Raw genomic sequence first — 15,525 nt, 5'->3', positions numbered from 1 at the left:
GTAAGCTTCCTCAGGGCAGGGATTGTTGTGTTTTGTTCTTTCTTGCGTCCTCAGGTTCTGGAATAATCCCTGACATAGAGACATTCTTTAGTACTTGTTCCATGAATGAATGGTATCTACTTCATAGAGCTGTGGGAATTCAGTTAGATTAGGGGTCCACAACTTATAGCTCACTGCCTGTTTTTATAAATAAAGATTGCACACAGCTATCGCCATTCATTTATGTATTATCTATGGCTGCTTTTGCACTATAACAGCAGAATTGAGTGGTTGCAAGAGAGGCCTGCAAAGCCTAAAATATTTACTGTCTGACACTTTACAGAAAAAGTTTGCTGGTTCCTAAGTTAGATGATGGATGCCAGGCACTTAGCACAGTCCTTGGTACATAGAGACTGGACAGTAAGTGGTAACTGCTGCTGTAGGTGTTGTAGTTTTTATTATTGTCGTTATCAAAAGGACAGTGTGCAATTGCCTAAAGAGGTATACGACTTTTTATAATTATTACTGCTCTTTGCCTTTTCGTATCACAAAGCTAGAACTTTTTCTTTGTTTTTGCTCTGTGTTCTATCGTAATTTGAGCTCATAAGTAACTAATTGAGAAACGAATAAATTACCTGCCACAGGTTGTTAACAACTTGGAAAACATGGAAGCTGTGTTTTAACAGCTAGCAAGGAGCAATTCTGCTAGACTGTGGACCCAGGCGGTCTGGCTCAATCATCCATCTGCATTCCTAACATGGGCTCCACGCTACCTTCCAGTATTTTTTGAATAAATGAATGTATGTTGAGGCTTAAATGTTTTAAGATACCTTTTAACGTAATTTTTAATATCCTAAAATTTACATATTGTCATGATAACTAATTTTTTTTCCTATATTCCAGGGAATAATAAGTCACAAAGGGAGGAGCTGGACTCCATCCTCTTTCTTTTTGAAGTAAGTTTTTTAATTCATTTAGTTTTTAAGATTCTTGTAAAAAATGTGGTATTTTAAAACTTTAATGTGCAGACAAATAAAAATGATGGACATGTATTTCCTTCTGTCTTCCTTTCTTCCTTCCACTTTTACAAACAATGCTGCAAAGAATGTTCTTGTGATTTTTTTTTTCTTTTGTAAATGTGGGAGAATTTTTCCCATATGGGTGCCTAGATTGAAATTATTAGATGGAAACATATGCACATTTTAAATACTGATATTGCCAAATTGCTCTTCAAAAAGGTCATGTAAACTTATATGTAAGTCTTATATCAATTTCCCTAACCAACAGTGGAGATGATTTGTCTTTTTAATATATGCAAACTGATCTATAAAAACTGTTTTTAATAAATATTTTCTGACTACCAGTGAGGTTGCGATCTTTTTATGTGTTTATGTGTCTGTGTGTGTTGATCTTATGTTCTCTTCAAAGTTAGAATAATGTTTGGGTGTGGTTTTTGATCTATTAAGCTTAAAGTCTCTCTTGTCCAAATGTATTAGACAAGTGGCTAGATTACTGATGCCTTTAGAACTACACTAGAACCAAATTATAGGTTCTGAAAGTTAATTGTTGGTTATCTAGAAATTATTCATGGTTTGAAGAGACATGTACTTAGGTTGATGTGGGATCAACTTTATGACTATGAAGGAAAGGCCTAATGTGTATTTGCTGTAGAGCTGGCTGGAGGGGGAGGCCAGAGGAGGAAAGCTCTCCATGGGTTTTCTGGGTTTGTGGAATAAAACACGTATGGAAATCTCCTGCCCAGGACTTGGCTCATATCTGGCGCTCAATAACTGTGGTTCCCCTTTCTCTCCTTTGAGGACTGTACTCCTTCACCAGAATAACAGACATTGATTCACTGCATATTTTGTGGTAGTTATTGTGTTTCCTGTGGTAACCCTCCTGTGCAAAGGAGTTATTTTTAACAGGAGCTTTAATTAAGTCTATCACTTAAATATGTATCTACTGACCACCATTTGTTTAAACTATTCTATTAATTTATTTTATTTATGTAATAGTTGATGCATTTACTAAGGAATCTATAACACATGTGCAGGTTTTGAAGCATGACGATAAAGCCCATACTCTTGACATCCTTCCCCTCCCTTATTTTTTTTTTTTTTTTGATTTTTATTGATATTTTAATGGTTTCTAACATTGTGAAATTTTGGGTTGTACATTTTTGTTTGTCCATCACCCCATATATGACTCCCTTCACCCCTTGTGCCCACCCCCCCCCCCACTTCCCGGGTAACCACAGTCCAGTTTTCTCTGTCCATGTGTTGGTTTATATTCCACATATGAGTGAGATCATACAGTGTTTGTCTTTCTCTTTCTGGCTTATTTCACTTAACATAATAAGCTCCAGGCCCATCCATGTTGTTGCAAATGGGACGATTTTGTCTTTTTTTATGGCTGAGTAGTATTCCATTGTATATATATACCACATTTTCTTAATCCAATCGTCAGTCGAGGGACACTTAGGTTGCTTCCACTTCTTGGCTATGGTGAATAATGCTGCAATGAACATAGGGGTGCATAAGCCTCTTTGGATTGTTGATTTCAGGTGCGTTGGATAGATTCCCAGTAGTGGGATGGCTGGATCATAGGGCATCTCTATTTTTAATTCTTTGAGGAATCTCCATACCGTTTTCCATAGAGGCTGCACCAATTTGCATTCCCACCAGCTGTGTATGAGGGTTCCTGTTTCTCCACATCCTCTCCAACATTTGTTGTTTTTTGTCTTGGTGATTATAGCCATTCTAACGGGCGTGAGGTGGTATCTTAGTGTTGTTTTGATTTGCATTTCCCTGATGATTAGTGATGTTGAGCATCTTTTCATGTGCCTATTGGCCATCTGTATATCTTCCTTGGAGAAGTGTCTGTTCATTTCCTCTGCCCATTTCTTGATCGGGTTGTTTGTTTTTTTGTTGTTCAATTGTGTGAGTTCTTTATATATTATGGAGATCAACCCCTTGTCAGATGTATGTTTTGCAAATATTCTCTCCCAGCTGGTTGGTTGTTTGTTCATCTTGATTCTGATTTCATTTGTCTTATAAAAGCTCTTTAGTCTGATAAAGTCCCACTTGTTTATTTTTTCTTTAGTTTCCCTAGTCTGGGTAGGCATATCATCCGAAAAGATTCCTTTAAACCCAATGTCAAATAGTGTGTTGCCTATATTTTCTTCTATGAGTTTTATAGTTTCAGGTCTCACCTTCAGGTCTTTGATCCATTTTGAGTTAATTTTTGTGAATGGCGATAGCACATGGTCCACTTTCATTCTTTTGCATGTGGATGTCCAGTTTTCCCAACACCATTTATTGAAGAGACTTTCCTTTCTCCATTGCGTGTCCTTAGCACCTTTGTTGAAAATTAGCTGTCCGTATATGTGTGGTTTTATTTCTGGGCTTTCAATTCTGTTCCATTGATCTGTGTGTCTGTTTTTGTACCAGTACCATGCTGTTTTGATTACTATTGCTTTGTAGTATGTTTTGAAGTCAGGAATTGTGATGCCTCCTGCTTTGTTCTTTTTCTTTAGGATTTCTTTAGCTATTCGGGGTCTTTTGTTGCCCCATATAAATTTTAGTATTCTTTTTTCTATTTCTGTGAAGAATGTCATTGGGATTCTGATTGGGATTGCATTGAATCTGTAGATTGCTTTAGGTAATATAGACATTTTAACTATGTTTATTCTTCCAATCCACGTGCATGGGATATCTTTCCATTTCTTTATGTCATCGTAGATTTCCCTCAATAATGTCTTGTAGTTCTCATTGTATAGGTCCTTCACCTCCTTGGTAAGATTTATTCCTAGGTATTTTATTCTTTTTGATGCAATTGTAAATGGTATTATCTTTTTGAGCTCTCTTTCTGTTAGTTCATTATTAGCATATAGAAATGCAACTGATTTTTGTAGATTGATTTTGTACCCTGCAACTTTGCTGTAGTTGTTGATTGTTTCTAACAGTTTTCCAACAGATTCTTTAGGGTTTTCTATATATACAATCATGTCATCTGCAAATAGTGAGAGTTTCACTTCTTCGTTACCTATTTGGATTCCTTTTATTCCTTTTTCTTGCCTAATTGCTCTGGCCAAAACCTCCAGTACTATGTTGAAGAGGAGTGGTGAGAGTGGGCAGCCCTGCCTCGTTCCTGTTCTCAGAGGAATGGCTTTCAGTCTTTCCCCGTTGAGTATGACGTTAGCTGTGGGTTTGTCATATATGGCCTTTATTATGTTGAGGTACTTTCCTTCTATTCCCATTTTATTGAGAGTTTTTATCATAAATGGATGTTGTATCTTGTCAAATGCCTTCTCTGCGTCTATTGAGATGATCATGTGGTTTTTATTCTTTGTTTTGTTGATGTGATGTATCACGTTGATTGATTTGCGGATGTTGAACCATCCCTGCGTCTCTGGTATAAATCCCACTTCATCATGGTGTATGATCTTTTTAATATATTGTTGTATTCGGTTTGCCAATATTTTGTTGAGGATTTTTGCATCAATGTTCATCAGCGATATTGGCCTGTAATTTTCTTTCTTTGTATTGTCTTTGTCTGGTTTCGGTATCAGGGTGATGTTGGCCTCGTAGAATGATTCAGGAAGTGTTCCATCTTCCTCTATTTTTTGGAATAGTTTGAGGAGGATGGGTATTAAATCTTCTTTGAATGTTTGGTAAAATTCACTGGAGAAGCCATCTGGTCCTGGACTTTTATTTTTTGGGAGGTTTTTGATTACTATTTCAATCTCTTTACTTGTGATTGGTCTATTCAGATTCTCCATTTCTTCTTGGTTCAATTTTGGGAGGTTGTATAAGTCTAAGAATTTATCCATTTCTTCTAGATTGTCCAATTTGTTGGCATATAATTTCTCATAGTATTCTCTTATAATCCTCTGTATTTCCATGGTATCCGTTGTAATTTCTCCTCTTTCATTTCTAATTTTATTTACTTGAGCCTTTTCTCTTTTTTTCTTAGTTAGCCTGGCTAAGGGTTTGTCTATTTTGTTTATCTTCTCGAAGAACCAACTCTTTGTTTCATTAATCCTTTCTACTGTTTTTTTGGTCTCAATATCATTTATTTCTGCTCTGATTTTTATTATTTCTCTCCTTCTGCTGGCTTTGGGCTTTGTTTGTTCTTCTTTTTCTAGTTCTGTTAGGTGTAATTTAAGGTTGCCTATTAGGGCTTTTTCTTGTTTGTTAAGGTGGGCTTGTATCGCTATGAGTTTCCCTCTCAGGACCGCTTTTGCTGCGTCCCATATGGTTTGATATGGCATGTTATCATTTTCGTTTGTTTCCAGATAGTTTTTGATTTCTCCTTTAATTTCATCAATGATCCATTGGTTGTTCAGTAGCATGTTGTTTAATCTCCACATTTTTGTCACTTTCCCAGTTTTTTTTTCCTGGTTCATTTCCAGTTTCATAGCCTTATGGTCTGAAAAGATGCTTGTTATGATTTCAATCTTCTTAAATTTATTGAGGCTTGCTTTGTTTCCCAACATATGGTCTATCCTAGAGAATGTTCCATGCGCGCTTGAGAAGAATGTGTAGTCAGCTGTTTTTGGGTGGAGTGCTCTGTATATGTCTACTAGGTCCATCTCGTCCAGTTTTTCATTTAAGTCTAATATTTCTTTATTAACTTTTTGTCTGGATGATCTATCCATTGCTGTAAGTGGGGTGTTAAGATCCCCTACTATTATTGTGTTGTTGTTGATTTCTCCTTTTAGGTTTGTTAATAGTTGTTTTATGTACATTGGTGCTCCTATGTTGGGTACATATATATTTATAAGTGATATGTCTTCTTGATGGAGTGTCCCTTTTATCATTATATATTTCCCTTCTTTGTCTTTCTTAACCTGTTTTATCTTGAAGTCTACTTTGTCTGATATGAGTATGGCAACACCTGCTTTCTTTTGTTTGCCATTAGCTTGGAGTATTGTCTTCCATCCTTTCACTCTGAGCCTGTGCTTGTCTTTAGTGGTAAGATGTGTTTCCTGAAGGCAGCATATTGTTGGGTCTTGCTTTTTAATCCATCCTGCCACTCTGTATCTTTTGATTGGAGAGTTCAATCCATTTACATTTAGGGTAATTATTGAAATATGAGGGTTGAATGTTGCTGTTTTGTCACTTATTTTCTGGTTCTTTTGCATTTCCTTTGTTTCTTGTCCCATTTGTTTTGGACTGCCAATTCAGTTTGGTTGTTCTGTCTTATGATTCTTCTAGTTTTCTCTTTGTTTATCATATGTGGTTTTAATTTGATTATTTGTTTAGTGGTTACCTTGAGGTTTGGGCGAAAAATCTTCTGTATGAGATAGTCCATTATCTGATAGCCTCCTATTTCCTTATACTAAGTCAATTCAGTCACTTTCCTCTTCCCCTTCTAAGTTGCTCTTGTTATACCTTATTCTATCTTGTGTTGTGGCTGTGTGTTTACAGTGATGAGGTTAAATTTATTTTTGGTGAATTTCTTCCTTTGATCTTTGAGTTTAGTATTTAAGTGGTTGCTAACCTATTCCGGTAAAGATCTACTATTTCTCTGATTTTGTCTACCTACTTTTCTCCTTACTCCAAGCTTTGTGTTCCCTTTCTCTTCTTGTTTTCAGGCCTGAGGGCCTTCTTGAGTATTTCTTGTAGTGGCGGTCTCGTGGCCATGAACTCCCTTAGCTTTTGTTTATCTGGGAGAGTTACTATTTCTCCATCATATTTGAAGGATATTTTTGCTGGATAGAGTATTCTTGGCTGAAAGTTTTTGTCTTTTAGTATTTTGAATATATCATTCCAGTCTCTTCTAGCCTGAAAAGTTTCTGTTGAGAAATCCGCTGAGAGCCTGATGGGAGTTCCTTTGTACGTTATTTTTTGTTTTTGTCTAGCTGCCCTTAATATTGTTTCTTTGTCGTTGACCCTGGCTAGCCTTACCACTAGGTGTCGTGGTGAAGGCCTTTGTCTGTTAATATATATAGGCGTCCTGTTGGCTTCGCTTACTGGTATTTCCTGCTCCTTCCCCAGATTTGGGAAATTTTCAGCTATTATTTCCTTGAATAGGCTCTCTGTTCCTCTTTCCCTCTCCTCTCCCTCAGGAATACCTATAATTCTTATGTTACATTTTCTAATAGAGTCCGATATCTCTCGGAGTCTTTCTTCATTTCTTTTTAGTCTTAGTTCTCTCTCTTCTTCCATCTGGAGTATATCTGTATTCCTATCCTCTAAAGTACTAATTCTTTCCTCCATATTGTCAGCTCTGTTCTTTAAAGATTCCAGATTCTCCTTTATCTCCTCCATTGTGTTCTTCATCTCCATCAGCCCTGATAGGTTTTTCTTTATGATTTCAATCTCTTTTGTGAAGAAACTCCTAATCTCATTTAATTGTTTGTCTGTGTTGTCTCGTATTTCGTTGAGTGTTTTTATGATAGCTATTTTGAAATCTCTGTCATTTAGTTTATGGATTTCTGTGTCTTCGGGGTTGATTTCTGGGTGCTTGTCATTTTGTTTCTGGTCTGGTGATTTCATATATTTTTGCATTGTGGTTCCTGTGTTGGTTTTGATTTTCCTCATCCTGGAAGTCTCTGGTTGCAATTTCCACCTGCCGCCACTGTCTGGTGGTAAAGGGCTGTGTAGTCTAAGCCCCCTGCGCTCTGCCCCAGTTTTTCTGCTGCGATCCGCAGTTTTGTTTTGTTTTGTTTTGTTTCTTTTCCCCACTGCGATCCACGGGTCCAGTCCAGTTTATTCAGGTCTGCCTCGGACCGCTAGATCTGGTCGAGCTGCAGACTCCGGGTTGCGGGGAGGGGGGAGCTCTCTCTTTTGCCCTCTGGGTCCCTGACGTGGGAGGCTTCTCGTTTGCCCCTCTTTATCCGCTCTCTGGGTTGCTCAGATGTTGATGGTAGCCCTGTGGCTCCTCTGTGCCCTCTGTGCGGGAGTTTCCCACTGGCTGAGAGAGCCCGAAGAGCTAGTTTCCCGCCGAGGGCCGCCCCTCCCCCCTCTCTGGGAGCCGGCGTGGACCGGATCGCTGATCTGATGGGGAGGGAGCGGAGTTCTCCTTACCTCTCCCCACTTCCTCCGGGGGCCCAGCACGTTCCGCTCTCAGATGTGCGGCAGTGTGGATCCCTCCGCTCCAGCTTTTGACTGTCTGGGATTCCGTTGTTGGTCTGTGGCTGTTACTTTTGTTGTATTTTGTGGGGGAAGAATTCACGGGAAAGCTCACTCTGCCATGATGCTGACGTCACTCTCCCCCTCCCTTATTTTAAGAACTAAAAGCTACTTAGGTGCTCCTCTTTGATCCTATCCTTTCTCTCCTCTGAAGCAACCAGTCCCCTGCATTTTGTCATCCCCTTTCTTTTAAAAAATGTTTTATCCATGTTTTTGAATTTAGCTCTAGTTCATTCATTCCATTCCTACTCCTGGATTAAGTGAATATATATATTTATTCAATTCCAACTTTTTGTCTATAGATTTTTTTGGTTTGCTTGGTAGACAGTGAGATTGTCGATGAATAATGTCAGGCTTGCCAGTTAGTCTGTTTTCCTTGTCTTACTGCACTGGCACTCGCTCAGCCCTGCAGTACATTGATAAATAGAAATGATAAAGGTGGTCATCCTGTTTCTGATTTAAAGAGAGTTTTGTTAATGTTTTGTCATTAAAAATAATGTTTTCTGTAAATTTTTGGTAAATACTCTTTATCAGAGTAATGAAGTTTGTTTCTATTCCTAGTTTGGTAAGATTTATAAAAAATCATAGGTGGGTGTTGAAATTTTTGATTTTTTTTTTTTTTTTGGTGAGGAAGATCAGCCCTGAGCTAACATCCATGGCAATCCTCCTCTTTTTGCTGAGGAAGACCAGCCCTAAGCTAACATCTATAGCCAATCCTCCTCCCTTTTTTTTTCCCTTTTTCTCCTCAAAGCCCCAGTAGATAGTTGTATGTCATAGTTGCGCATCCTTCTAGTTGCTGTATGTGGGATGCAGCCTCAGCATGGCCAGACAAGCAGCGCGTCGGTGCATGCCGGGGATCCGAACCCGGGCCACCAGTAGCGGAGCGTGCGCACCCAAACGCTAAGCCACAGGGCCGGCCCTGTCGAATTTTTTCTGCGTTGATTGAGATAACCATATGACGATTCTTCATGAATATAAATGTAGTGAATTACAGTTCTGAATTTTTGGAGAGGCTCATATTTTGTTTGCATTTTTGGATCTGTGTTCACAACTGAGGTTGGCCTAAATTTCCCTTCCTTGTACTGTTTTTGAATGATCCTGTTAGAAAGGTTATAGAACTTGTTGTGAAGTGTTTCTTCTTTTTCTGTTCAGTATAATAGTTTGTATAAGATTGGAATGATCTGTTCCTGGAATGTTTTTTAGTCTTTCCTATAAAAACCATCTGAAACTGGTACTTTTTTGTTTTTGTTTTTTTTAATGGGAAGATTTTAACCACTCATCCATTTTCGTCAATAGTTTTAGGATTATTTGGATTTTCTATTTTTTCTTGATTTAAGTTTGGTAAATTATATGTTTTTCTAAGATTTTGAAGAATTCTAAGAATTTGTTCTTATCACCAAAATTTTAAAACTTATTAGCATGACCCTTCTTTTCAGGGTCATAATCCCTTCAGTTTTATCTGCTCTAAATTAATCTTCACTGTCTTCAGTTATTTATATTAGACACATTATTATTAGTAGTAGTAATGGTAGTAAAAGTATTTGTGTCACACTTTACAGATTTTTTTTTACTATCTTCTAGTTGCCATTGTAGGAGTTTTAAACTCTGTTCTCAGTCTCATTGTTGTTCCTTTAAACACTTTTTCTCTCTGACTTCTCTTAAAATCTTTTTCTTAGTCTTTGGTGTTCTGCAGTTTCACCACAAAATGTCTAGTTGAAGATTTCTTATCTTGCTTGGTATATATATGCTTCCTACATTTCTGCATTCAGATCTTTTATCATTTCTGTGAAATTCCCAGCTGCTGTCTTCTCAAATACTGACTCTTCTATTCTTTCTGGCCGTACTTTCTAGGATTCCTATTTAAATTTCTTGATCTATCCTCATATCTCTTAAGCTTGCTTTTATCCTCTCTTCCCCTATCTCCTTGTGTTACATTCTGGGAAATTTCTTCAGTTCTTTCTTCCAGTGCACTAACTCTCTTCATTTGGGTCTAATCTGCTGCTTAACCATTCTATTGAGTTTTAAATTTCAGTGATTTTTTTTTCATGTTTTAACTTCTTTTTGTTTAGTATTCACATGTGGCTGGTTGCTTGTGATAGTCTCTTGATCCTTGTTCATTTTTAGACATCTTTTATTTTCTTAAACATTTAACAAATAGTATTTCATATTCTGTATCTGATCATTCTAATATCTGAAGTCTTTCATTGTCTAAATCTGTTGGTTATTTCTGCTGTCTCTCACAATGGCTTCTTTTCTTGCAAGTTTTGTGATATGATTTTGAGATCAAATTTAATTGAACAGAGATTTAATCTGTTTTAATCTTGGAGGGTTTGTCTTTGCTTTTGCCAGCAGTCTGAGAGTGCTGTTGATTGGGATCACTTTGGCTCCATTTGAGGATCCTGGTTATTAATGGAATCTCAGACTCGGTTCCTCAAACGTACCATGTGGTAGGGACTGGGGTCTGGAGGGCACAAACATCTGTAGATCCTACTGTGGAATTGGCATTAGCTCTCTGGCACCCTGCATTGTTTTTCTTCAGCTTGTTGCTCACAGATCAGGTTTTGGCTTACTTTTCATCTGCCACCTTTATTCTTCTTTCCTACTTCCTCTCCTACTATTTTTTGAGTCTCTTGTAGGGGGGGTGGTTGTTACTGATACATTACCATCTACGGAGAATTAGTTGCCTATATAATAGAACAAATATATATTGTTCAAAGCTTCATAAAACTTTCATTTTGCATAGTAAATATGAATGAATAATGAACTTGCATTACTTTTGTTTATGCTTATGTTCTCTCTCTGTCTCTGGCTTTAGAAGGTAGGTTGTAATTTGTATGCTTCATTCCGAGAATTAAGTAACTTCATTGCTACTTTCTACAACTTAGTCCCATATAAAGAGATGGTTTATGAGGATTTGGAGGTAGATACTTATCAAGGTGTAAATAATTAAGAAAGGCTTCCTTTAGAAGAGGTGGAATTATTAAGACAACCTAAATCATAGAAGGGATACTGTGTAACGATAGTCTGTAAATAAGAAATAGATTGGAAGAAAGCATAGAGGTAAGAGAGTTCAGAAGTTATAAAAAAAGAGTAGGTAAGGAGACCTACTGCCTGCCTTTGTAAGTCAGGGGCAATCTAGAAGGGAGCCTTTTAAAAGGAAACAGTAGTTTTTAGATGTAGTGAGTTACTGGTGATGTTACAGTGCTCTGATAAAGCAGATGATGTGCAATTGAGGCTGCGGCCCGGCCCAAGTCACTGTTTCAGGCAGCGAGCAGACCTTTCCATCTGCCTCTATCTCCAGTGAGAGCACTTGTACACTTTGGAAGTTGACGTCCAGCCTGCTTTGTCTATAGCTTCAAATTTGTGTGCTGCTTAGAGTTTCTGTTGTTGCTGGTTCGTGGAGATGTTTATCACTCTTTAATTTTACTCTTCTTTTAAAAGCATATTTCATCTATCATTGCTGTGTGTTTCAAATGGGAGTGTGGGGATGATGGTGTGGGACCCCATAAAATGAATTTACATTGCCACCTTGGCCAGAATGTAAATGTTTTACGTGGCCATCCAGTTTAGTCCTTTCCTTCTGAAGTAGATTCTGTCTTCCCAATTTTTATCGATGAAGGAATGGGGCCTTTGTCGTGTTAAGTGATTTGTCCAAGATTGCACATTATCAAATGATAGAGACTCTGACTCTAGAATCCATTTCCTTAGCTCTATGCCATGCTGCCTACCACTTAGGAGTCTTGATATTCTCCTGCTTCTCAAGCTGTATTCCACAGGCCGTCTATACCAATGTGTACCTATTCTTGTACACTTCATTCATTTATTAGACACATTTATTGAGTACCTACTCTGTGTTAGGCATACTTTTAGGTGCTGGAGATATGGCAGTGCGCAAGACAGACAGAACCGCTTGCCCTCGGGGAGCATATGTTACATTTCATGGTAGACTGAAGAGTCCACTGCTAAGAATGGACTTATGTCAGAGCTCTAGTAATGACCTTCTGAGTTACAGAAAATTCTGAATAGCCCTTTTCAGAAGTGTCACTTTGGTGGTGGCCCGTGGGGTGGCTACCTGCGTAGGGGAAAAGGAGGGTTGGTGTAGAAATGTAAGGCACCTGGTGAATGGGCTTCAAGGTCAAATAATTCACTTGACTTTGAGAACCTTCTGGATTCAGCAGCTGAGAGATTGTTTTACTGGTATGTGGGATTTGTTTTAATCAGGTATGGTAAGACACACAGACATGAAAATGATTGGTATGAAGGAAGAAGTTTTTATTGTGCTCACGGTCCCCTAGAAACAGGAGGCATGGCATGCCACACACGGCTGTACAGAGAAGCACCAAGGTAAAATGAGCAGGCAGAGAGAGAGACTGAGGGTGGGAACCTTTATTGTGATTTTTACAGGAAGTAATGGGCAAGGCAGGATAAGCAAACTAAGCAGGTTTAAGATTGGGTAGTTTGAATAATTTCAGCAAGCTCTGGGCTGTAGGGGCGGTCCCTAGTTGTTCTGTACCTGGTCCCCAGGTGATTCAGGCAGGGGGATAGTGTCCTAGAGTGTGAGAGCCCATAAAAGAAGGTGGTTGAAGGTATGGGTTTGTGTTGGGATTGGTTGGTTTGCATATCAAAGGCATGCTAGCAGGTACTATCTCTAGGAATTAGCTTACCCTGGGAGGGGCACTCCCTCCCAGGTCAGCAAGGCCCCAGATGTCAGAGCATCAAGAATACAGAAAATAAGAAAATATAGTTAATACAGAGGTATTGTTTCAAGCTGTCTGCCATGTTATATGTTATGCGCCTTTAGCAGAGAAATGGAATAGTTTGGAGTTATTCATATATGGTTAAGAAAGCTTCTAGAATTTGATAGCAAGGCATTTCCTTACCCTCCCACACCCCAATTAAAATATACATGGACAGAGATGATTTAATTTCAAAACTTACACATGTTCTGGCCTCGGAATGCTACTCATTCAGCTGTTTTTCAAATATCACAGGGTTAGATATCACAGATACATAGGACATTTGATTTCTAGACTCCTTATTTTTAAATTTATCCAAATTACTCATCAGATTAATTTTTTTTCCTTCCTAGAGACTTGAATGGGTTCTTTATGACCTGTAAAGTGTGGCCCAAACTTTTCTAACACTCAGAGCCCCGTCCCCCCCCCCCCCCCCCCCCGCCGGGGTCTCTGTGTGCTTTCTTGCACATTTGATTGTTGGTATTGCTTTGTCATATACATACTGCTTTGCTTATTGCCTCTTTACCTCTTTTTGCATAGTTTCTGCCTCTTGGTTTATGCAGTTCTCTTTTCAGGGACTGCCCTTTGCTCTTCTCCTCATCTGCCCATTCTTTCAGGCTCTGTTCATACCCACTAATTTCTTGTGGCATCTCCAGCTAGAGGTGCCCGTTCTTTTCTGTGAACTCGTGTAATACGCTCCCGCTTGTTAGCATTTGATCATAGCTGAATGTTCTTAAGGTAGCTATGTCTTAGCTTCCTAATGAGGCTGTAAAGTTCGTGAGGCCAGCAACTGTTACTTATAATTTTTTGTGTCCCCCACAGTGATTTGCACCTATTAATATTTATTGTTGTTTTTTAAATTCTACATGTAAGTGAAATCATACAGTATTTTTCTTTATGTCTACTTATTTCACTTAGCATAATACCCTCTAGGTCCATCCATGTTGTTGCAGATGTCAAGGTGTCCTTCTTTTTAATGGGTGAGTAGTAGTCCATTGTGTATGTTGGATTAAAGCCTCTTAAATTCTCAGCCTCTCTCTCATGAAGTTATTTGGTATTTTTATGTGAAAAACACTTTCTTTTTTCACTTGGACAAAAGAGATAGGAAAAAGGTAGCAGAGGAACTGGCTAGGTTTGGATCAGGCTTTGACACTAACAAGCTTTGTGGTCTTGATTAAAGTACTTAACCTTTTTTCACCCTGGCTTCCATGTCCATAAAGTGAGGGAATGGGACTAGATGAGCTCTAGGGTCTTCTCCAACTCTACCAACCTATGATACTACAAATGTAGCTTTGTTTGAAGTCTCCAAACAAGATGTCTTCAAAACAAGAAGTTCATGGGGAAGTCTTTTTAGCATGAAATTTAGTTTTATTCTTTCATTTAGTCTTAAATATTAAATTGATTTGACTCTGATTAGCTTTTGCATATCTAAACATCTCAGTTGCTTTTTTCTCTAGAGCAGCTCTGTTCAACAGAACTTTCTGTGATGATGGGGATATTCTATATCTCTGCTATCCAGTTAGGTAACCACTAGACACATGGGCTATTTAGTGCTTAAAATGTGACTAGTGTGACTGAGTGACTTAAATTTTAATTAAAAAATTTAAAATTAAATAGCCACATGTGGCTAGTGGCTACTAATTAGACAGAGAAACTCTGTATTCTTCCAACAGAGCCTTGTTACCTCACTTGAAAGACTTATTCCTCTTCGTCAAACACTTGGTTAAATCCTCAGCACGTTGCACACGTCTGTGTGCTTGTGGGGCAGGGGACTTAAGGTTTAGGGTTTTACTGAAATGGTTTCCCTGGGCTTCTCAGGTGTTGTTACCAAAGTGCCCTTGGCTGAGGGGAATGAGCTTTTGCCTCATTCACCTTTAGGTTGGGGAAGCATGGCTCCAAAGTGGCCTTCTGCAGGCATAAAATTGAAAAGCCACACACGATTTCATTCTACTCTTTTCATGCTTGTTTTAAGATGGAAATAATATTTTCAATAATGACCAGTCAAATTACATAGTGCTTCATCTCCTCACCACACCTTCCACTTTCCCTCCAAACCCCAACCCAAGAAAAAGAAAACACTTTCGGTGTCATTTCAGGACGATGCACCTATTTCTCCTTCACCCCTATTTTGGTGGGGAGATGTAGGTTGGAGAAGCATATACGTAAGAGGGAAATTGCAGCAGGTGAGCGACCCGAGATGCAAATAATGTGTGGGCTTCAGAGGTAGACAGAGGAAGATGAGTAATACTATGGTCACTAGTTTTTGTTTCTCCTTTACTGTTGAAGATGACTGTTTGGTTGTTTGAAATTTATTGTAGGCCTCCTACATACGGTCCTCCTTCCCTCCCTGCAGTGTGGATGTAATGCTGAATTGGAGGCAGGACTCGTGTGTGTGGAGTCTTGCTGGGTGTAGTTATGTTTGGGAGTCATAATTGACCGGCAGTGAATCCAGGGCTGTAGTGGGATCTCTGTCTTACTTTAATAGAATTCAACACTGGGTCTCTTGTTCTTCATTGCTCTAAGTGAGCTTATATACATAGTGGGTTAGCCTCTAATTCTTTTTCTCAAAATAGAGGGAAAGGACTTTTAATAGCTTTCTTGATAATAATGACACAACTGAATCCAATGCAGTGCCCGGAGTTGTGCAAAAGAAGGTGAAACAAATGGCTGGT

At 38.6% G+C, this 15,525-nt stretch overlaps 1 protein-coding gene across 8 annotated transcripts in view; it reads left to right on the top strand.

The window, feature by feature from the left end:
• Positions 1-15,525, top strand: part of RALGAPA2 (Ral GTPase activating protein catalytic subunit alpha 2) — a 334,286-nt gene that overhangs the window by 37,333 nt on the left and 281,428 nt on the right. For all 8 annotated transcript variants that reach the window (XM_058563323.1, XM_058563324.1, XM_058563325.1 and 5 more), the window contains one exon: positions 883-935. In XM_058563323.1, the coding sequence (XP_058419306.1) occupies positions 883-935 (53 nt within the window). The remainder of the gene's footprint in view (positions 1-882; positions 936-15,525) is intronic.

The sequence above is a fragment of the Diceros bicornis genome, chromosome 19, assembly GCF_020826845.1.
Source record: "Diceros bicornis minor isolate mBicDic1 chromosome 19, mDicBic1.mat.cur, whole genome shotgun sequence".
Lineage (NCBI taxonomy): Eukaryota > Metazoa > Chordata > Mammalia > Perissodactyla > Rhinocerotidae > Diceros > Diceros bicornis.
Note: the sequence above shows the minus strand (reverse complement) of the source record. Positions and strands in the feature narration are given on the sequence as shown.